Source organism: Globicephala melas, chromosome 10 (assembly GCF_963455315.2).
Source record: "Globicephala melas chromosome 10, mGloMel1.2, whole genome shotgun sequence".
NCBI classification, from domain to species: Eukaryota; Metazoa; Chordata; class Mammalia; order Artiodactyla; family Delphinidae; genus Globicephala; species Globicephala melas.
In genome coordinates this window covers 41,386,875-41,411,669 of record NC_083323.1, presented here as the reverse complement: position 1 = coordinate 41,411,669, position 24,795 = coordinate 41,386,875, and the positions used below count along the sequence as shown (strand labels likewise).

The window sequence follows — 24,795 nt, the reverse complement described above, 5'->3', positions numbered from 1 at the left end:
AATCTTGTATCCTGCAAACTTGCTATAATCAATTATTAGCTCCAGGATTTTTTTTGTCACATCTCTTAGATTTTCTACATAGATGATCATGCCATCTGCGAACAAAGACAGTTTAATTTCTTCCTTCTCAATCTGTATACCTTTTATTAAATTTTCTTCTCTTATGGCATTAACTAGTACTTCCAGTATGGTGCTGAAAAGGAGCAATGAGAGGGAATATCCTTGCCTTATTCCTGATTTTAGTGGGAAAGCTTCTAGTTTCTCACCACTAAGTGTGACGTTAGCTGTAGATATTTTTCATTTTTAAAATCAAGTTGAGAATGTTCCCATTTATTCCTAATTTACTGAGAGTTTTTATGATGAATGGGTATTAGATTTTGTCAAATGCTTCTTCCGCATCTATTGATATGATCATTTTATTTTTCTTTTTTAGCCTATTGATGTGATGGATTATGTTAATTGATTTCCATTGAATCAGCCTGTGTGGCTGGGATAAATCCCACTTGGTTGAGTTAGGAAGTATTCTTTCTGATTCTGTCCTCTAAAAAAGATTGTAGAGAATCAGTATAACTTCCTCCTTAAATGTTAAATCAAGGTACACTTTTAAAGTACAGTTTGTATTTGGAAATTATATGATAGCTTAGGGTGAAAGAGCTCAAATCCTAAGCACAGTGCCCTGAATTATCATCATGGGAAAAGGAAATGCTAGATCACCTAGAAACCTGTCCTTGGTTTGTTTCAGAGCACTCCTCTCCTGATTTCTACAACATTTACTGAAAACCTACTATATGACAGCAGGCATTGTGCCAGGTGCTTGATAATTAATTCATTAATTACACATGCACATATATACACATATATACATATATGTGAATAAATATATATCCATTTATTTTGTTTAAAATTAAATTTTTTTATTTTGACATAATTTCAGACCTTTGTTGCAATAAGTCAATAAAGAATTTCTACAAATCCTTCACTCAGTTTCCTCAAATATTTACATTTTATTATCATTTCTCTTGGAGAATGATACTTCAGCATATATTTCCTAAAAACAAGAACATTCTTTTATATAACCATAGAACAATGATTAAAATAAGGAAATTAGCATTGATGCAAAAGGACTGTCTACTATATGGATTGTATTCAAATTTTGGCAATTGTTCTAATAAGTGTCTGCTATAGGAAAACAAAATTCTGGATCATATGTTGCATTCAATTTTTATTTAATTTGGAATAATTCCTCACTCTTCTTTTGTCTTTCATGACATTGACATTTTTTTAGGAGTACAGGCCATAAATTTTGTAGAATGTCCCTCAGTTTGGGTTTGTCAGACGTTTATTCACAATTAGATTCAGGATATGACTTTTGGTAAGAATACCACAGAAGCGACATTGTCTTCTTCTCAATGCATCATTTCAGGAGACACATAATGCCAATTTATTCCATGTCCCTATTTTTAAAGTACTTAGCATCTAGGAGTGGTGACAGGCACGCAGAGAAATAACTTTGACGTAGTCTGATTATCACAAGTCAGATGTACATGTGCGTAGACATCTTTTATTCATTCTTCATATTTTCTTGGCTTACCTTTTTGCTCCAACCATTGCTGTTGCAGCCAACTATGCTCTGCCACAGCCTTGCCTCAATTGCATGGAGCATCTCCTACTTTGCAGTAGGAATTCTCTGCCACCACCACCTGGGATGCCTGCAGAAGCCCATCCAGCTATTCTGGCACAGGCACAGACTGGGAAGTGGAAGGAGCTGACACTCACTGGAGAAACCACTGAGGGGTAGAGCCAGTGAATCAATCATCAACTGATTCTGTGTCAGTCAGTTCTGACAATTTTGAGGCACAATTACACAGCTCTTCAAAGGCTCTCATCAGGACAAAGCTCCTGGTACCCACAGTGGTGACCAGCTCAAAAATGCATGCTTGGATTGGCTTTCTTTCCTTCTATTTACGATTCTTCTCCATACTCACACTCCTGTCTCTTGGAATTACTTCCAAAGCAAACCAACTGCATCTAAACCCTTGTCTCAGACTCTACCTTTCGAGGGAACCCAAGATAAGACATTTGATCTCAGGAGTAGACCTAGAAAGCAGACACCCAGAAAAGAATTCTGGAACTGAATCCCTCGCCAGTCAGACACTTGCACTTTTGGTGGAAGTGTGGGTGGTGATAACCCCTGGCCTAAATCAGCGTCACTAAGACTTTTACTGGTAGATGACTGGGATGAATTATAGGTAGAAGGTCAAGCATTTGCTTATGAACTAAGGATAGCCCTTGAACAGTTGGAAGGCAATGGTAATTATAAGACCTGTGGATTGGCTTATTTTTGTTAAGGGCTCATGAAAACTTAAAAAAAAAGAAAAAGAAAAAAGAAAGAAAGAAAAAAAAAGAAGGGACAGGCTCAAGTTACCAACTTTCAAGTCTCGGCAGGCTGTGAAAATCAGAAAGCATCCAAGGCAGTATTTAAAGAGGTGTTTATCTTTTGTATCCACAGAGCAAACTGTGCTCATAATCAGACCCAGGATTGAGTTGTAAGGTAGCATAGCTACAAAGGAGACTGAAATACTGTCTTGAGAAGTCTTCTATGCCAAAGGCAGGGACCTAAAAGGGAATAAATGGAAACCTGAGACTTGCAACAGTAGCATTTAGATGAACAAGCCTGAGAAATGTCAAAATGTCTTCTGAAATCTGTGTTGGTACAAGTAGCTTCCTCTGCTCTGCTTAAGAATAGCCTACCTTTTCTGGAGCCCCTGCAAAAACCTGTATGAAGCAATAGACACATAAACAAAGGTCTGTAAGACCTGGTTAATATTTATTTACCTGAAGGAACTGAGGAGTGAATCCTGAAAGTGTTGGACCAGTGAAGGCAAATGTGGACAGGAGAGAATTAACTAACATTGAAAAACACCTGGAGTTTCATGACATAGCAAGGACACATGGAGCTAGTTCTAATATATTGCTGGGATGGCTCCTTAAAGCTTAGATAGGATGAAGTCCTATAGCAAATGAAGGAGAGATTCTAGAAGTGCCTTGACTTCCTTGAGGAAGGTGTCAGAAGGCTCTGGGAGGTTAGAATGTAAGAACAAATGTATAATATTATACCTGAGAACCCACCATCTGACTATGTCTCTTGTAAGAGCCCAGTGGACACACCTATCTCCAAGGCAGTAAGAAATACAGTGGTGAGGGTACCACTGGCATCTTTGAGAAGCTCAGTGGTATTTATCCACTGTAGGTGACAGTAAGAGATGATGCTATGGGACTGGGCTCCTTAATATTAATTCGATTGATAAGAACACAAAATAGCAGAGGCCAGATGGTAGTACTTGACCAACAGAAGGAAGTGTACATAATTGTGATAATGCAAGGCCAGAATGGCAACCAGAATATCTTCACCCGCAGGGCTCTGTTATAATGACTAATAGACAATGGTGTGTCTCAGGGCAAGTTAAATGAGCATCCACTAGGGTGTTACTTGATCTATATGTACAACCACACACACACACACACACACACACACACACACAAATCAACAGCTGGTTAAAAGAAGGCAGATGACAAAGAAACTATAAGGGACTAAAAATAACTACACGCATGCACAGTTAGGGCAATTATCAACAATAAGATTCAAAAAGGTCCTAAACTAGCTGCCGTTTTGGAGGTATGGGGAGCAAAGGCATGGTATTTCCCCAAATCCCTGCACACAGTAGCACCAAGGGGCTGGCCAGACCACCTAAGCACCCCACCTCCAGCCCAACCCACCAATAGGTCCCTACCAGTCATCCCATTGAAGGAACCAGCCTGCCCTCCTTGGAGCAAGCAAGGGCGCCTGTTACTTGGTTTCATTCCCTCGTGCTGCATGCAGCACAAGTCCCAGTAAAGCCTTACCTGAATTTCTCATCTGGCCTCTTATCAATTTCTATTGATTAAAGGGTCCAAGGACACGGGTCGGTAACAGCACCACATCCCTAAATTAAACACATGTCAAATTCCACATATTCCCCTTAATTCTCTAATTTGATTTTATCTACACCAGTGACATAGGGTAAGGAGGGGCAAGATGAAGACTGAATTGTTGAAGTGAAAATTATTTCTGTCCATGTCAAAAGGTGTCTGAAAGCACTTTGGAGCTCCAAAGGCAGAACCCTAATTCTGACTAGTTCTGCATACTGGGTGGAAGAGTTAAAACCAAAATTCTTGGTTTGGGCCAGGACCAAAAGAATGAAAATGTTGCTTTTTCTCATTTTAGTCTGAGAAAAATGCTTTTTCTCATTTCAGTCTGAGAAAAAGCAAAAGTGCTGGAACACAGATATAGCCAGCCACAAAGTTAACAGGGAAGCTATTTTTTCCCCCCCTGCGATGCAGCATCTGTCAAATGCCATACCCACCCCTCTTTGAGTGATACTGTTCTCTTGCCAGTGATGCCCAGACCCACTTTACTATTTTCGTTTATTACTAGACTACCCAATTACTGAACGGGCCCTCTCCTCACGACAGCATCCAATCCCTGGTTAATCCTCTTTTCCTAATCCCGCCTCAGAAACAGCATCCAATCCAGAACTGATCCCCGCTCTCCCTAGACCTACAGAGTCCTTTGGCGGGAACCTAAACTTTACAAAAGACTCTTTCTCCTCCCTTTTCCAGTGGTATCCAAGCTTCCTCTGGAGTGCCCTTCCTCTTGATTTACAAATAAATCTGATGTTATCGGATTGCAGGCTTCTTCCAGTTTGGCTTTAACACGAGACAGGTTAGTATCAGGATCTCTACTAGATGTTCCACGATTTTTGCTACATCGTCCTCTGAGCAGTTTGGATTTTCGATTTTTAATAGCTAAAAACAAAGATAAATGCTTTCTATAACAGTCCCATCAGCACATTTCTAGAAAGCAATCCCCTCCACCCCCCATGCAGCCCTAATATCCGTTTAATAATGGCTTTAGTCATTTTATCTGGTTCTCATTTCAGCGAATTCAGCTGAAATGATTTCAGTTCTGAATTCCTGGATTACATTAAAATGTAGCAGATGGGGGCGTGCGGGCTTTGAGGGCGTACATTCTTAACGTGGTTACTCTTAATTCAAGACCAATGAGGGCAGGTTGCGATCATTTTTAACAGGCTTCTCCAGGAGGAAATCCCAAGCTTTATCCGTGTTTTCCCGGGCGCCCCCCGGAGGCATAAATTGCGGGATGACCTTTTTGAATGCGGAGAAAGGGGTGCGTGTTTCGTCTTCTGGAGCGATGCACATCTGGATTCAAGCCTGAGAGCCCAAAACCTAGTACCTGGAGCGAAGTGATGGTTCCACTCCGGGTCTCTGAGAAGCGGTCCCGGGGGTCTCGTATCGGGACAGTGGGGTTTGCGGGCTTGGCCGCCCCGACTGCCGGGGATCCCGAATCTCGGCTGCGCCTCTCCGGAGCCCTGCTTTCGTTCCCGTGCCGCCGCTTGGTTTCTCACGTTAACTACCCGGTTGCCCAGCAGCCGCCTCCCCGGGGTAGCCAGAGGCGCACAGCTGCCTGGGGCGCGGGCCCGCTTTGCGAGTGGCAGCGCCCACGCCCAGAGCCTTCCGCCCGCCTGCCCCGGCGCAGTGCAGCAGAGCGCGCTCCCGCTCGGGCCGGGCCGGCACGCGCGCACGCGCGCAGGGACCCGTGCTCCCCGAGGGGGGAGGGGGCAGAGGGGGCGTCGCGGGGGGAAGGGAAGGAGGAGGAGGAGGCGGCCGCGTTGCCTCCGGCGGGGCTCGAGCTCGCCCTCGCGCTCGCCCTCCGCCTTGCCCGAACCCTGCGAGGGTGAAACGCTTTCTCCCGGCATGCAGCGGGAGGAGGGATTTAACACCAAGATGGCGGACGGCCCGGATGAGTACGAGACCGAAGCGGGCTGCGTGCCCCTTCTCCATCCAGAGGTGAGAAACGGCGCCGAGCCCATTCCTAGCCCTTCGATCCTCCAACCTTTCTCCCCCGGACTCGCAGGGGGCGGTGGCCTGCGTGTTCGGGGTAGTGGAACGCGCGGAAGTTGGGGAGGGCGGGGAGGCAAATCCAGGCCCGAGCGCGGCTGTGAGCGGATAACGGGGGAGGAGATAGCGGGGCGGGCCCGGCCGGGGCGGGCTCTGGGACGCCGTCCCTGGCTGTGCCTGGAGGACAGAGGTGGAGATGTTGACGGTTCTACTCTGTCGCCGCGCTACTCGCGGGTGCAGTGGCGGCGGGGGCCTGGTGCTTGTTTGGAACCGCATGATAAGCTCTAGTCCTGCTCCAAGCCTCTCGGGGCGAGAAGGAAGCGCGTCTGGTTTTGATTTCTTCTCATTTCCTTCGCCAGAGTGAATGACGGTTATCTATTTCTCCCATTTGGCTCACTGTGGGGGAGTGTAGGGGACGAACACAGTTTTTTGGCCAAAGTGATGTCCTTCCCGTGATGCAGTAGGCAGCACCTCGGGGCCCCTTGTGTCGGATGTCCTTCTTTGAGCGTTTGTCCTTAAGCGATTAAAAAGAGAGGTCAAAACTTTTGGGAATAGACCCACGCTCACATTAGCTTGTCAAAGTACCGTGTTTTTTCGGGGGGGGGGGGCGGGAGCCAGAGGAGGACAGTGCAACACGTTTCCCATCACATGAGTATCTTCACCTGTAAGTAAACAGTGCCCCTCTCCAAGATCAGTAGCATTCTGTTAGTTTATAGCTGAGCTAGTGTTAGTTCAGGCCTGGAAGCAATTCTTGATGCATTCCGGTTTTTAATGATCCACAGTGATGTGCGGAGGGCAGCAGCAAAGCTTGCTGAAGAACTCCTGTAGTTTTTATGAGCTTAAGGGTTGAAGACAATCTTTGTGTTGTAGGGTGAACAAACATGGAAGTCTCTACCTGGTTATCTTGCATTAGAATGATTCTGTTTATTTCTGGAGTTGGGATTATAGCATGCTTATATTACTTAGTATAATATAAATACAAGCACTTACCCATGTTATATGTTAATACTCATCACCTTCTCATTCATCACTTTGACTTATCAAAAACAGTGGCACAGTTCCTTAGGAATATACCTGGGCCACTCTCAATGAAAAGGCTACTTTGGATTTCTGACAAACAGAGTTCTACAGTAAAACTAAACTTTTTTTTTTTTGACCAAAGTGGTAAAAAAAAATTCTCAGAATTGGCATCGGAGACATCTCTCTTTTAGTTCACACTTTAGGCCCTAAAAATATATCAAGAAATAGACAAAGTTTTCAGATGAGGCATTGAAAATGTTGCTAAGGAATATTTCTATTCATCTACTCCTGTGAAAGTATTTTAAATACTTAAATATTGATTCTATAACATAAATCTTCTCTCTTCGTAAACCTTTGCTTTGTGAAATAGTTCATTGTTTGGTACTTTAGGAATAATTTCAACAGGCAACAAATCCAGAAATTGCTTGGTATAATGTAATGGCCTGTAGGCTTGGAATTTAGAGACCAGTCTTCAGGTTGCCATTTCATAGACTATTACTAGAAAATCAACTTCCTCATCATTGAAAGTGGAAGTTGAAGTAGATGATATCTACCATTCCTTTTTGCTTGACAAACACAAGGTCCACTTAGTTTAGGTGTTTTGAGTCTTAAGCTCATAACTACCAGGCCTAAGGTCTTTCTGAATTTTTGCTGTGGTTAGTTTTGCATTCACACGTGGTACAGACCTGGTATAGTTCTGCTGCTTTCTTGCTGTGCATTCTTGGGCAAGCTACTTCCCTGAGTTTTGGCTTCATGATTTATAATAATGGGATGAAATAATAATAACTAATAAGCTAAGGATTAAGTGAGGTAATATATTCATTTTTGTTGTTCAAGTAAGTGGTGTCTTCCTACTCCCTTGGAAAGAAACCTAGCAAACCTTTTTTGCGTTGGTGAGCAAATAATAGTACCTTTTACTCGTTTTTGGAGAGAACATAGACTTTTGGTCAAACTTGGGTTCCAATTCTGGGTTTGTAGTAATTAGCCAAGTAACCTGAGACAGGTTCTTAATCTCTTAAAGCCTCAATTTGTTCATCAGAAAATGGAGATGCTGCCTAGTTCACTTGGCTTTAAGGGATTAGGTGAGACTCTTTGTTGAGGTTTAAGAACTGGCACATTGTAGGTGCTCAGTTAATGTTACTCCTTTCTCCACCAAAAGGAGGGCGGTGTTATATATTTATTTTGATTTTGATGACTGGTGTAGAAACTTGTGTGGGTTTTAATTTAGTGGAATAGGATCTTGTAGGAACAAGTTTATTTTACTTTTTATGTTCAAATTTAACATTGTGTCACAAAAATAGTTTCTCACTATTTGTTGAATAGATGAATTATTTGTGGGATAAAGAAATTAGCTATCCTTAAATCTCCTGTTAGTATGCAGACTGCTCACTGTTAAAACCTTTCTTAGGGAATTATGTAATTAGATTAACAACAAACCCTTCTTTTTAGAGATATTTGCTATGAGAGAACCTTACTTTTCAATTAATTAAATAATCCATTCATTTAGTCAGTCACTTAAACATTTGTTTATCTTGAGACTTCAGTATATTTGTGGTAAATACAGTGAGAAACAGTATAGGATACTGGTCAAGAGCCAAGACTCTGGTGACAAATGGAGAATCTAGGTTCTGCCACTTACTATCATCATGGTCAAATTACATTTTACGCTTTTGTGAAATTAGGATAATAGTACCTACCTCTTAGAGTCGTTGTGAGTATTAACTAGAATAATGTTTGTAAAGCAGTCATCACAGACCTAGGCATGTAGACTGCCAAGCAAATGTAAAGGGCTCTGACATATAGTGAGTACTGATGCTGTTGACTTCGTTTTCTGATGAAATAAGATTGTTTTATTTTAATGGAAGAAACTAGAGGCTATTTGGAAAAAGATAAACTGATTATCAGGGGATTAGGGTGCTAATCCCAGCTCTTCCATTTTAGGCTAGCGGACATTTAAACTACACTTAGTTTCTTTGCTTTTAAGATAAAGAGGCTAGACTGGACGCTCTCTTCAGATTTCTTTAAACTCTAATGCTCTGTTGTATGTTGTGATTTTTCAAGATTGATAGGCTTGAGCATCTATCTGCTAGATGCATAGCACTGTACTAGGTTATATGGATGAAAATAGAATAAATAGAATAGCTTCTGCTCTCCAGAAGTTAATGATCCAGTTGGAAAGATATCAGAATACAAATAAGTGCTGAAATGAGAAGTGTAGCCTGTAAGTAGGTTTGGATTTCTGTTATCTAGAATGGTTAGAAGTAAAACTTCAGCAGAGATAAAGACCATATGTTGGTCTACAGGTCCAGCTGGCTTGCTGTCACCAGCCTTCCGTTTCACTCACTAGTATGTCCTCAGTAAGCCTTCTCTGCTCTTTCATAGAATGAGGCCACAATACTCCCTTCAGCCAGAGTATTATTATAAGGGCTCTCTGTCTCAGCAAGGTCTGACTCAGAGCTTTGAACTGGATTGCCTAGATTACCTGGGGCTTTCATCTCTTGCTTGCTTCCTTTTTTCTCAATTTCAAACTACTGCCTTTTCTCTAATGTCTCATTTTTTTTTTAATGGTAACTTTTTTGCTTCACATGAAATTTGTCCATGTTCATGTCTCATTTTTTCTTTGTTTAGAATATTAAACTGAAGAACTACTACATCTCCTGTCTTTACAGATTTTACAGAATCTATTTTTTGAAACTTTTCTTCAGTGAAAGTGATTTTGCCTTTTTCCATTACTAAATTTTTTTGCCCGATTATATAGAGATACACATGTGTACAGATATATAAATTAACTCATTTGTTTTCATAAAGCAGATGGAAAGTTACTTTGAAAATTACTTTTCTTTTTCTGATAGATTGCTGGCACACTCTTTCCCTTCAAAACATGTCTTTCTGTCAGTCTTTAGGATCTGATGCCTTTTTTATTCAGCAAAAATGCTATAGTCCATATACTTGTAATTTAGATTTAAAAATACTATACCCTAAGCATAGTAACTACTGAGTCAATATATAAAAATGAAAATGCAACTAATCGGTGACCTCATGGACTGTGGCAAAGCCAAAGTTGAAAATTACTGATGTGTAGAACCAAAAAATTATATTTGATTGTGAGAAATGCCACTTTACTGTTTTGACATCTTTGTTTTGTTTCGATCCCTATTTTTATTTAATTTGTGAGACCTATCCCAAAAGTATTTATTAAGAGGGGACTGTGGAGTGGGTAAATATAAGAGGATGCAGGTTAAAAGTGAGAATGCTGGTGTTTGGCTGCTTGAGTTCAGATCCTAGTTTTGTACTTACTAGCTTTGTGACTCTGGGCAAGTTATTGAGCTGTGTTCCAATTTTTCAGACTAAAACGGGAATATAATAGCTCCTACCTCATGAAGCTGTCGTGAAGATGAAATGAGAGAATATATATAAAGTTCTGTGTCTGGCACTTAGTAACACAATACATGTTAGCTATTTATGTTATGATTAGTTATTAATACCTCAAGCAATAGTAGTATACATATATTAGATATTGAGGCAACTGTCTAGGTAGCTAAGATAACGAAAATTGGGGTTTGAGGAGAGGACAGGCAGAGTACTCTTTATTATAAGCCTTTTTTGCACTATTTAATGTTCTTAAAGATGTGTGCTTTGATATGAGGAGTGTTTGTTGAGCATCTCAGTATGGCCTTGATGCTTTGATAGGCCATAGAGTAATGAGGAATACAGAATAAGGCATTGTAAAATAACAAAAGGTGAATTGGAGGCCTTCAGATCCCTCAGGATAGATGAACGTGTGTGTGTATTTTGTTAAAAATTTAAAATGCATTGTGGACCTCCTTTCCTCTAGAGAGTATCCTAAGGGTGTGTTAGGGTAGTTAGGGTTGGTTAGTCATTTAAAGTGTCTTGATGTAGTGTGATTTTAACAGAACTCCTAACAGCCACATAATCCAGAAAGATGTTATTTCAATATCAGGGTTATGTGAAATTCTCTTTCAAAGCATCATCTATTTCTAATATTATTTTATGATTAGATTCTATTACAGATAGGTAATTCAAGAATAAAATATCAAATAGTTTAAGCTTTGGAATTTACAAAGTTGATTCAAGGCAGTATTATATTTATAAAATATGCAAGTAAAATTCTCACCCAGTGCAATAATTATCCATTTGTAGGATGATATCTTCTGTTAAATTCTCCTTAAAATAGAGCTACAGGCAGCTAATTTAAAAGTAGAGTGAAACTTGAGCCTTCTTTAAATGAGATATTATGAAGAACTTAATTTCCTGAATTATAGACGGCTAACAGAATATTTTTGATTTTTGTCTCAAATGGTGTTGAAAATTTTCCAAATGAATTACTCTACTTTCTAGGGTTAATACATACTAAATATGATAGAATCTTTCTTTGATAACTCAGAATATTATAGTGTCCTAGGCTTATCTTTCTGATTACTGATAATTATTGTTGAGGAGATGGAAATGATAGGGCTAAATGTACCTGAAGGGGTTTCTTTGTATATATGTCAGATAACCTGTGTTTTTTATCAGTTGTTTTATACTAGGAAAAATCAAGTGAAAAATACTGTTAATTACTGATTGAGATGTTACTGTACCCTCATTCAGTTTTTTAAAATGTATGTGTGTGTGTGTGTGTGTATGTGTATTATGAACTTCTGTTAATTTATGAAGGATTTAATGAAGGATGAACAAAACTGGTGACCAAAACTATTCCCATTATCATTAAAATAAATGAACGAATGAATGAATGAACAAACCCTTTTGTGAGCTGAGGAAGTTGCTTGTCGTGTTAGTTAGAATCCTTGGATTGCAGATGACACCAACCTTTTAAAAATCTACTTGGGCAAAAAAGGGAATTTACTGGTCCACATAACCCAAACTCAGGATGGCAGGAGTGCAGTTGGACTCAAGGATAATTGGAACCTGAGCTGAGAATGTCACCAAGACAATCTTCTCTCTCTCCTCATCTCTGCCCTTCAGCTTCATTTTCTCCTAATGCAGAGTAGCTTCTTTCCTCTGTGTAGTGGTGACGTGGATGCCAGCGTTGATATCTCAAATCTCAGCTGACCATTAGAGAGGGACTGCTTGTCTTTCCTTATTCCACATTGGAAAGAGGCAGTGTGTCCACTCCTATGACCACAGGAGAGGGTCTGAACTTTGCCAAGCCATCTTGCTTGGAGTTGGAGGAGGAACAGTTTCCTTAAAGCAGGAATGCTAGCAAGGAAACTGTTTCTGTCCTCTGTCCTCTTAGTGTGAAGAACTGTTTGTTTGCTTTGTTCCAGTCTTCTAGTTTTTTACGTACTTTGAGATGCTGTAATTACACTGCACTCATTGTTAACAGTAAATATTCTAGTTGAGCTACTGAATAGCATGCTGCATGAATAATCTAGACCAAGATTGGGAAACTTCCTCTGTAAAGGCCAGATAGTAAGAATGTTCCAGTTTGTGGGCCATGTAGTCTCTGTAGCAACTACTCAGCTCTGTGGTGGTTGTATGAAAGCAGCTGTAGACAATATGGAAATGAATGGGTGTGCTGTGTTTCAATAAAACTTTATATGTAAAGTCAGGTGCTGGGCCAGATTTGAACTGTGGACTCTATTTGCCAGCCCTGATCTAGATAATACATAGGAACTCCAAGAAATTTATTTTAAAATATATGATATTTCAGTGCATTAAATCCCATTAACCACTGGTGTGCAATAACTTCATCAGAACTAGATTTGCATGGTAGATGGGTTGGGTAAAGTAAGAATGTGTGTGTGTGTGTGTGTGTGTGTGTGTGTGTGTGTATTAGAACCTTATGGAGAACTTCGTTAGAATACACGTGTTTCCATATACACCTCTCACAGTTTCTAATTTAGTATTTGGGTTTGTGGTATGTATGTTTTGAAAAACTTTCAGAGGTGATTCTGATAATACCATACTTCATCCTCCCCTCTCTGATACGCACTTGATGTGTGGGAAAAGTTTTATTACTTTTTTTTTTTTAACACAAGGAGGAGGAAAGTAGCTAATTTTACGTTTAAGGTATGAGGCATTGTATTGTGTGCTTTTCACGTTATCTCCTCAATCTGATGGATAATCACAATGGTAATCGCTAACAGTTACCGAATTATAACTGAACTAGCCACTGTCCTAAACAGTTTTGCTTATATATTCATTCATTTAATTCTCACACCTTTCTTAATACCTTTTTTACAAATGAGAGGATTGAGGCATAGAGAGGGTAAGTAACTTGCTTGGTAAGTGGCAGAATTGAATTAGAATCCAGGTTCAAACTGCTTGAATCCAGTTGCCCATTTTGTATTGTGATAGTGATGATACAGAGTTGATTGAATAGTTAGCTGTGATGGCAAAAGTCCTCATTTATTGGAAAAAATATTTTTAATAGACTATTTTTTGGAGTAGTTTGAGGTTCACAGCAACATTGAGCAGAAAGTACAGAGAATTCCCATATACCCTGTGTCAACAACTTGCCCCGGAGGTGGCACATTTGTTACAGTTGATGAACCTGTGTTGACACATCATTATCACCCAAAGTCTGTACTTTACCTTAGGGTTCACTTTTGGGTTTTAATATGGGTTTTGACAAAGATATAATGACATGTATCCACTATTACAGTATCATACAGAATAGTTTCACTACCCTAAAAATCCTTTGTGTTCCGCCTACTCATCCCTCCCTCTCTGCTAACTCTGGCAACCACTGATCTTTTTGCTGTCTCCATAGTTTTCCCTTTACCATAATGTCATGTACAGTTGATCCTTGAACAACACATGTTTGAACTGTGTGGATCCACTTATGCACGGATTTTTTTCAGTAGTAAATACTACAGTACTATGTGCATCTTACAATCAACAGCATCTTTGATTCTGAGGAATCCTGCCTCTACATAAAGTTTAGAACGGCACTTGACACATAGAGTTAGCCATCATCTGTTTTATAATCTTTCCTTTCTTTCTGCTGTTCAAGGTTATGAGAGAGAATTTTAACAGATTGTTAAATCTGTTTCTACCTTGGAGATTTTATCTCCCTTCACTGTGATTATAAATACTCATTAATCTTCATTCATAATTCTGTAACTATGATCATGAATAAATTGTAGACATTATTTTCTAAGGAAATTTTGCTTTCTGATAGAACACTTGATATAAATATCCAGATCTTACAGCTGTTTATGTAAGAAGTTAATTAACTTGATTTCATAAGTTCCCATTATTTATACTTGTTTTTTCCTTATTTGTCTCCTTTTTCCTGTGGGTAATTGTATGTTACTAAGTCCAAAAAAAGGCCACACTTGGGGAAAAAAATTGACAAACTAGAATCTAGCAGACCAAATAAAAACTTAAACTTTCTGAAATATCCTAACATGTGATTTATTTTGTATTGTTGGATAGTATATGAATTTTCAAGGTATCAGAAATTTAAATTCCAGCATGGGCTTTTGGCTTTTAAAAGAAAGCAGCACGGAATTATTGTCAAAAAAAATTTAAATAGTACAGAAGGCTATGTAGTAGAAGGTAAAAGCATATATAAATGTATATTTCATATACACGCTTATATACATTTATTTCCTTGTTTTTGTCACATAAATGGTATCATACAATGTTATACAATTTACATTTTTTCTGAATACACTTTGGCCATAGTTTCATCTTAGCGTATGATGATCTTTCCCGTTCTTTGTAATGTCTAGACCTGCCTTGTCCAATATGGTAGCCACCAATGACATGTGGCTATTTAAATTTAAATTGATTAAAATGAATAAAATAAAAAATTGAGTTTTCAGTCATATTAGTCACATTTTAAGTGTTTATTAGCCATGTGTGGCTAGTGACTACTGTTTTAGACAGCACAGAAATATAGAATATATCAGTAATTGCAGAAAGTTATGGGATAACACTGGTCTGGACAGTTTTTAAAAAATTTATGTCTTTTAAAAGTATTTTTTACTACATAACTATTTTTATTGAGACATATTGTGTTTATAAGTTGCACATATTTTAAATGTTTAAGTTGATGACTTTCTTTGAATTAAAATCTTTTATGTGGAGATAATTGTAGATTCTCATGTAGTTGTAAGAAAAAATGCAGAGAGATCCTGTGTACCCTTTACCCATATTTTCCCAATGGTAACACCTTGCAAAATTATAATACCACATCCAGGAGATTGATATTGAATCAGTGAAGTTACAGAATATTTCTATCACCACAGAGATCTTTCATATTGCCTTTGTATACCCATACCAATCTATTCTCCCATTTCTATAATTTTGTAATTTTAAGAATGTTATTTAACTGGAATCATGTTGAGTGTATCCCTGTGGGACTGGCTTTTTTTCATTCAGCATAATACTTTGGAGATTCATCCAGGTGTTAGCATGTATCAGTAGTTCATTCCTTATTATTACTAGGTAGTACGTTGGATGTACCACAGTTTATTTAACTATTTACCCATTGATGGACATCTGTGTTGTTTCCGATTCTTGGTTATTATAAATAAAGCTGCTTTAAATATTTGTGTAAAGGTCTTTGTGTAAACATAAGTTTTCGTTTCTGTAGGATAAATGCCCAGGAGTGCAGTTAGTGGGTCATATGATAGTTGTGTGTTAATATTTTTAAGAAACTATCAAGCTGTTTTCTGGAGTGGCTGTACATTTTACTTTACAACCAGCTGTATATGAGTAATCTGATCTCTCTGCATCTCCTTAGCCCATTTTAATAGGTATGTGATGATAAGTCATTGTGTTATTAATTTACATTTCCCTAATGGCTAATGATGCTGACTTTGTTTTCATGTGTTTATTTGCCATCTATATATCCTCCTGGGTTAAATGTCTCTTTGTGTCTGTATTAGTTTGCCAGGGCTGCCATAACAAAAGACCACATATGGAGTGGCTTAAATAATGGAAATTTATTTTCTCACAGTTCTGGAGGCTAGGAATCCAAGAACAACGTGATGGCAGGTTTGGTTTCTTCTGAGGTCTTACTCTGCTTAACAGATGGCAGCCCTCTTGCTGTGTCCTCAACATGGTTTTTCCATTGTGTATATGCATCTCTAGTGTCTGTGTGTCCAAATTTTCTCTTCCTCTAAGGACACCAGTCACACTGGATTAGGGCCCACCCGGATGACTTCATTTTAACTTGATTCCCTCTGTAAAGGGCCTAGCTCCAAATACGTTCACATTCTGAGGTACTAGAAGTTAGGGCTTCAACAGATGGATTTGGGGGGACACAATTCAGCCCATAACAGTATCTTTTGCCAACTTTAAAAAAATGGATTGTTAATTTTACTGTTGAGTTTTGAGAAGTTTCTGTTTTCATTTTTGTTTTTAATACCCTAGACACTAGTCTTTTGTTGTGGTTTGCAAATATTTTCTCCCAGTCTGTAGCTTGTCTGTTCATCCTCATAACAGGGTCTTTCTCAGAGCATAAATTTAAATTTTGATGAATTTCAGTTTATAAATTTTTTCTTTTATGGATTGTGCTTTTTATGTCAAGTTTAAGATCTCTTTGCCTAGCTATAGATCCAAGAGTTTTTTTGCCTTTTTCTTTTTTAAACAGTTTATGGTTTTACATGTAACATTTAAGTTTAAGTTCAGGATCAATTTTGAATTACTTTTTGTATAAATTGTGAGAATTAGGTTGAACTTCATTTTTTCTCCCCCTTTAAATGTCCAACTACTCCAGCACTATTTGTTGAAAAGCTTATCGTTCCTCCATTGAATTGCTTTTACATGTTGTCAAAATCAGGTGAGCATATTTGTATGTTTTTATTTCTGGGTTCTGTCTTCTGTTTCATTGATCTGTGTGTCTATCTCTCAGCCAGTACGACACAATCTTGATTGTTGGAGCTATATAATAGGTCTTGAAATTGAGTAGACTCCTTCCTACAATTCTTTTTTTTTTTTAATTATTTTGCCTGTTTTAGTTGCTTTTGCATATAAATTTTATTTATTTTTAGTGTTTATTTAAAATAATATTTTTATTGGAGTATAACTGCTTTACAATGTTGTGTTAGTTTTTGCTGTACAATAAAGTGAATCAGCTGTATGTATACCTATATCCCCTCCCTCTTGGACCTCCCTCCCACCCCCCACCCCACCCATCTAGGTCGTCAGAGAGCACCGAGGTGAGCTTCCTGTGCTTTATAGCATGTTCCCACTAGCTATCTATTTTACACATGGTAGTGTATATATGCAGTCCTAATCTCCCAATTCGTCCCACACTCCCTTTCCTCCCCGTGTCCACATGTCCGTTCTATACCTCTGTGTCTCTATTCCTGCCCTGCAAATAGGTTCATCTGTACCATTTTTCTAGACTCCACATATATGTGTTAATATATGATACTTATTTTTCTCTTTCTGGCTTACTTCACTCTGTATGATAAACTCTAGGTCCATCCACATCTCTACAAATGACCCAATTTCATTTCTTTTTATGGCTGAGTAATATTCCATTGTATATATGTACCACATCTTCTTTATCCATTCATCTGTCATTGGATATTTAGGTTGTTTTCATGTCCTGGCTATTGTAAATAGTGCTGCAATGAACATTGGGGTACATATGTCCTTTTGAGTTATGGTTTTCTCAGGGTATATGCCCAGTAGTGGGATTGCTGGGTCATATGGTAGTTCTCTTTTTAGTTTTTTAAGGAACCTCCATACTGTTCTCCATAGTGGCTGTATCAATTTACATTCCCATCAACAGTACAAGAGGGTTCTCTTTTCTTCACATCCTCACCAGCATTTATTGTTTGTAGATCTTTTGATGATGGCCCTTCTGACTGGTGTGAGGTGATACCTCATGGTAGTTTTCATTTCCATTTCTCTAATAATTAGTGATGTTGAGCATCCATTTATATGCCCCTTGGCCATTTGTCTGTCCTCCTTGGAGAGATGTCTGTTTAGGTCTTCCACCCATTTTGTTTTAAAATAAATTTATTTATTTTATTAATTTATTTTTGGCTGCATTGCGTCTTTGTTGCTGTGCACGGGCTTTCTCTAGTTATGGTGAGTGGGGGCTACTCTTTGTTGCAGTGTGCGGGCTTGTCATTGCGGTGGCTTCTCTTGTGGAGCTCGGGCTCTAGGAGCACAGGCTTCACTAGTTGTGGCACACAGGCTCAGTAGTTGTGGCTTGCAGGCTCTACAGTGCAGGCTCAGTAGTTGTGGTGCATGGGCTTAGTTGCTCTGCAGCATGTGGGATCTTCCCAGACCAGAGCTTGAACCTGTGTCCCCTGCATTGGCAGGCAGATTCTTAACCACTGTGCCACCAGGGAAGCCCTGCCCATTTTTTGATTGGGTTGTTTTTTCTGACATTGAGCTCCATGAGCTGTTTGTATATTTTGGAGGTTAATCCTTTGTCTGTTGCTTCGTTTGCAAATATTTTCTCCCATTCTGAGGGTTGTCTTTTCATCTTGTTTATGGTTTCCTTTGCTGTGCAAAAGCTTTTAAGTTTCATTGGGTTTCATTTGTTTATTTTTGTTTTTATTTTCATTACTGTAGGAGGTGGGTCAAAAAGATCTTGCTGTGGTCTATGTCAAAGAGTGTTTTTCCTATGTTTTCCTCTAAGAGTTTTATAGTATCCATTCTTACATTTAGGTCTTTAATCCATTTTGAGTTTATTTTTGTGTATGGTGTTAGGGAGTGTTCTAATTTCATTCTTTTACATGTAGCTGTCTAGTGTTCCCAGCACCACTTATTGAAGAGGCTGTCTTTTCTCCATTTTATGTTCTTGCCTCCTTTGTCATAAATTAGGTGACCATATGTACATGGGTTTACCTCTGGGCTTTCTGTCCTGTACCATTGATCTATATTGCTGTTGTTGTGCCAGTACCATACTGTCTTGATTATTGTAGCTTTGTAGTATAGTTTGAAGTCAGGGAGCCTGATTCCTCCAGCTCCATTTTTCTTTCTCAAGATTGCTTTGGCTATTCAGGGTCCTTTGTGTTTCCATACAAATTGTAAAATTTTTTGTTCTCCTTCTGTGAAGAATGCAATTGTCAATTTGATAGGGATTGCATTGACTCTGTAGATTGCTTAGGATAGTATAGTCATTTTCACAGTATTGATTCTTCCATTCCAAGAACATGGTATATCTTTCCATCTCTTTGTGTCATCTTTGACTTCTTTCATCAGGGTTTTATAGTTTTCGGAGTACAGGTCTTTTGCCTCCTTACGTAGGCTTATTCTAGGTATTTTACTTTTGTTGCAGTGGTAAAGGGGATTGTTTCCCTAATTTCTCTTTCTGATTTTTCGTTGTTAGCGTATAGGAATGTAAGAGATTTCTGTGCATTAATTTTGTATCCTGTAACTTTACCAGATTCATTGATTAGCTCTAGTAGTTTTCTGGTGGCATCTTTAGGATATTGTGTGTATAGTATCATTTCATCTGCAAACAGTGACAGATTTACTTCTTCTTTTCCAATTTGTATTCCTTTTATTTTTTTCTTCTCTGATTGCCATGGCTAGGACTTCCAAACTATGTTGAATAAGAGTGACGAGAGTGGACATCCTTGTCTTGTTCCTGATCTTAGAGGAAATGCTTTCAGTTTTTTCACCGTTGAGAATGATGTTTGCTGTGGGTTTGTCATGTATGGCCTTTATTATGTTGAGGTAGGTTCCCTCTATGCCCACTTTCTGGAGAGTTTTTATCATAAATGGGTGTTGAATTTGTCAGAAGCTTTTTCTGCATCTATTGAGATGATCATATGGTTTTTATTCTTCAATTTGTTAATGTGGTGTATCACATTAATTGATTTGTGTATACTGAAGAATCCATCCATTCCTGGGACAAATCCCACTTGATCATGGTGTATAATCTTTTCAATGTGTTGCTGGATTCTGTTTGCTTGTATTTTGTTGAGGAATTTTGGGTCTATGTTCATCATTGATATCAGTCTGTAATTTTCTTTTTTTTTTAAATCTTTTTTGGAGTATAATTGCTTTACAATGGTGTGTTAGTTTCTGCTTTATAACAAAGTGAATCAGTTATACATATGTTCCCATATCTCTTCCCCCTTGCATCTCCCTCCCTCCCACCCTCCCTATCCCACCCCTCTAGGTGGTCACAAACCACCTAGCTGATCTCCCTGTGCTATGTGGCTACTTCCCACTAGCTATCTATTTTATGTTTGGTAGTGTATATATGTCCATGCCACTCTTTCACTTTGTCACAGCTTACCCTTCCCCCTCCCCATATCCTCAAGTCCATGCTCTAGTAGGTCTGTATCTTTTTTTTTTTTTTTTTAGGTCTGTATCTTTATTTCTGTCTTAACCCTAGGTTCTTCATGACCTTTTTTTTTTTTTCTTAGATTCCATATGTATGTGTTAGCATACGGTATTTGTTTTTCTCTTTCTGACTTACTTCACTCTGTATGACAGACCCCAGGTCCATCCACCTCACTACAAATAACTCAATTTCCTTTCTTTTTCTGGCTGAGTAATATTCCATTGTATATATGTGCCACATCTTCTTTATCCATTCATCCGATGATGGGCACTTAGGTTGTTTCCATCTTCGGGCTATTGTAAATAGAGCTGCAATGAACATTTTGGTACATGACTCTTTTTGAATTATGGTTTTCTCAGGGTATATGCCCAGTAGTGGTATTGCTGGGTTGTATGGTAGTTCTATTTGTAGTTTTTTAAGGAACCTCCATACTGTTCTTCATAGTTGCTGTATCAATTTACATTCCCACCAACAGTGCAAGAGTGTTCCCTTTTCTCCACACCCTCTCCAACATTTATTGTTTCTAGATTTTTTGATGATGGCCATTCTGACTGGTGTGAGATGATATCTCATTGTAGTTTTGATTTGCATTTCTCTAATGATTAATGATGTTGAGCATTCTTTCATTTGTTTGTTGGCAATCTGTATATCTTCTTTGGAGAAATGTCTATTTAGGTCTTCAGCCCATTTTTGGATTGGGTTGTTTGTTTTTTTGTTATTGAGCTGCATGAGCTGCTTGTAAATTTTGGAGATTAATCCTTTGTCAGTTGCTTCATTTGCAAATATTTTCTCCCATTCTGAGGGTTGTCTCGTGGTCTTTTTTTTTTTTAACATCTTTATTGGGGTATAATTGCTTCACAATGGTGTGTTAGTTTCTGCTTTATAACAAAGTGAATCAGTTATACATATACATATGTTCCCATATCTCTTCCCTCTTGGGTCTCCCTCCCTCCCACCCTCCCTATCCCACCCCTCCAGGTGGTCACAAAGCACAGAGCGATCTCCTTGTGCTATGCGGCTGCTTCCCATTAGCTATCTACCTTACATTTGGTAGTGTATATATGTCCATGCCTCTTTCTCGCTTTGTCACAGCTCACCCTTCCCCCTCCCTATATCCTCAAGTCCGTTCTCTAGTAGGTCTGTGTCTTTATTCCTGTCTTACCCCTAGGTTCTTCATGAGATTTTTTTTTTCTTAAATTCCATATATATGTGTTAGCATATGGAATTTTTCTTTCTCTTTCTGACTTACTTTACTCTGTATGACAGACTCTAGGTCTATCTACCTCATTACAAATAGCTCAATTTCGTTTCTTTTTATGGCTGAGTAATATTCCATTGTACATATGTGCCACATCTTCTTTATCCATTCATCTGATGATGGGCACTTAGGTTGTTTCCATCTCCGGGCTATTGTAAATAGAGCTGCAATGAACATTTTGGTACATGACTCTTTTTGAATTATGGTTTTCTCAGGGTGCATGCCCAGTATTGGGATTGCTGGTTCATATGGTAGTCCTATTTGTAGTTTTTTAAGGAACCTCCATACTGTTCTCCATAGTGGCTGTACCAATTCACATTCCCACCAACAGTGCAAGAGTGTTCCCTTTTCTCCACACCTTCTCCAGCGTTTATTGTTTCTAGATTTTTTGATGATGCCCATTCTGACTGGTGTGAGATGATATCTCATTGTAGTTTTGATTTGCATTTCTCTAATAATTAATGATGTTGAGCATTCTTTCATGTGTTTGTTGGCAGTCTGTATCTCTTCTTTGGAGAAATGTCTATTTAGGTCTTCTGCCCATTTTTGGATTGAGTTGTTTGTTTTTTTGTTACTGAGCTGCATGAGCTGCTTGTAAATTTTGGAAATTAATCCTTTGTCAGTTGCTTCATTTGCAAATATTTTCTCCCATTCTGACAGTTGTCTTTTGGTCTTGTTTATGGTTTCTTTGCTGTGAAAAAGCTTTGAAGTTTCATTAGTTCCCATTTGTTTATTTTTGTTTTTATTTCCATTTCTCTAGGAGGTGGGTCCAAAAGGATCTTGCTGTGATTTACGTCATAGAGTGTTCTGCTTATGTTTTCCTCTAAGAGTTTGATAGTGTCTGTCCTTACATTTAGGTCTTTAATCCATTTTGAGCTTATTTTTATGTATGGTGTTAGGGAGTGTTCATGTACCTGTCGACTTATTGAAGAGGCTGTCTTTTTTCCACTGTATATTCCTGCCTCCTTTATCAAAGATAAGGGGACCATACGTGCATGGGTTTATATCTGGGCTTTCTGTCGTGTTCCATTGATCTATATATCTGTTTTTGTGCCAGTACCATACTGTCTTGATTACTGTAGCTTTGTAGTAGAGTCTGAAGTCAGGGAGCCTGATTCCTCCAGCTCCATTTTTCGTTCTCAAAATTGCTTTGGTTATTTGGGGTCTTTTGTGTTTCCATACAAATTGTGAAATTTTTTGTTCTTGTTCTGTGAAAAATGCCAGTGGTAGTTTGATAGGGATTGCATTGAATCTGTAGATTGCTTTGGGTAGTAGAGTCATTTTCACAATGTTGATTCTTCCAATCCAAGAACATGGTATATCTCTCCATCTATTTGTATCATCATTCATTTCTTTCATCAGTGTCATAATTTTCTGCATACTGGTCTCTTGTCTCCTTAGGTAGGTTTATTCCTAGATACTTTATTCTTCTTGTTGCAATGGTAAATGGGAGTGTTTTCTTAATTTGTCTTTCAGAATTTTCATCACTAGTGTGTAAGAATGCCAGAGATTTCTGTGCATTAATTTTGTATCCTGCTACTTTACCAAATTCATGGATTAGCTCTAGTAGTTTTCTGGTAGCATCTTTAGGATTCTCTATGTATAGTATCATGTCATCTGCACACAGTGACAGTTTTACTTCTTTTCTGATTTGGATTCCTGTTATTTCTTTTTCTTCTCTGATTGCTGTGGCTAAAACTTCCAAAACTGTGTTGAATAAGAGTGGTGAGAGTGGAGAACCTTGTCTTGTTCCTGATCTTAGTGGGAATGGTTTCAGTTTTTCACCATTGAGGACGATGTTGGCTGTGGGTTTGTCATATATGGCCTATATTATGTTGCGGAAAGTTCCCTCTATGCCTACTTTCTGCAGGGTTTTTATCATAATGGGTGTTGAATTTTGTCGAAAGCTTTTTCTGCATCTATTGAGATGATCATATGGTTTTTCTCCTTCAGTTTGTTAGCATAGTGTATCACTTTGATTTATTTGTGTATATTGAAGAATCCTTGCATTCCTGGAATAAACCCCACTTGATCATGGTGTATGAGCCTTTTAGTGTGCTGTTGGATTCTGTTTGCTAGTATTTGGTTGAGGATTTTTGCATCTATATTCATCAGTGATATTGGCCTGTAGTTTTCTTTCTTTGTGACTTCTTTTTCTGGTTTTGGTATTAGGGTGATGGTGGCCTCGTAGAATGAGTTTGGGAGTGTTCCTCCCTCTGCTATATTTTGGAAGAGTTTGAGAAGGATAGGTGTTAGCTCTTCTCTAAGTGTTTGATAGAATTCGCCTGTGAAGCCATGTGGTCCTGGGTTTTTGTTTGTTGGAAGATTTTTAATCACAGTTTCATTTTCAGTGCTTGTGATTGGTCTGTTCATATTTTCTATTTCTTCCTGGTTCAATCTTGGCAGGTTGTGCATTTCTAAGAATTTGTTGATTTCTTCCAGGTTGTCCATTTTATTGGCATAGGGTTGCTTGTAGTAATCTCTCATGATCCTTTGTATTTCTGCAGTGTCAGTTGTTACTTCTCCTTTTTCATTTCTAATTCTATTGATTTGAGTCTTCTCCCTTTTTTTCTTGATGAGTCTGGCTAATGGTTTATCAATTTTGTTTATCTTCTCAAAGAACCAGCTTTTAGTTTTATTGATCTTTGCTATCATTTCCTTCATTTCTTTTTCACTTATTTCTATTCTGATCTGTATGATATGTTTCCTTCTGCTAACTTTGGGGTTTTTTTGTTCTTCTTTCTCTAATTGCTTTCGGTGCAAGGTTAGGTTGTTTATTTGAGATGTTTCTTGTTTCTTAAGGTAGGATTGTATTCCTATAAACTTCCCTCTTAGAACTGCTTTTGCTGCATCCTATAGGTTTTGGGTCGTCGTGTCTCATTTGTTATTTGTTTCTAGGTATTCTTTGATTTCCTCTTTGATTTCTTCAGTGATCACTTCATTATTAAGTAGTGTATTGTTTAGCCTCCATGTGTTTGCATTTTTTACAGATCTTTTCCTGTAATTGATATCTAGTCTCATAGTGTTGTGGTCGGAAAAGATACTTGATACAATTTCAATTTTCTTAAATTTACCGAGGCAAGATTTGTGACCCAAGATATGATCTATCCTGGAGAATGTTCCATGAGCACTTGAGAAAAATGTGTATTCTGTTGTTTTTGGATGGAATATCCTATAAATATCAATTAAGTTTATCTTGTTTAATGTATTATTTAAAGCTTGTGTTTCCTTATTTATTTTCATTTTGGATGATTTGTCCATTGGTGAAAGTGAGGTGTTAAAGTCCCGTACTATGATCGTGTTACTGTCGAGTTCCCCT

The 24,795-nt window shown here is 38.4% G+C and overlaps 1 protein-coding gene across 1 annotated transcript in view; it reads left to right on the top strand.

The window, feature by feature from the left end:
- The first annotated feature begins 5,694 nt into the window (after positions 1–5,694).
- The window catches only part of ZDHHC17 (zinc finger DHHC-type palmitoyltransferase 17), a 106,330-nt gene continuing 87,229 nt past the window's right edge, over positions 5,695–24,795 (top strand). Inside the window, exon 1 of the mRNA XM_060305745.1 lies at positions 5,695–5,907. Within this exon, the coding sequence (XP_060161728.1) occupies positions 5,815–5,907 (93 nt within the window). The 5' untranslated portion in view covers positions 5,695–5,814. The remainder of the gene's footprint in view (positions 5,908–24,795) is intronic.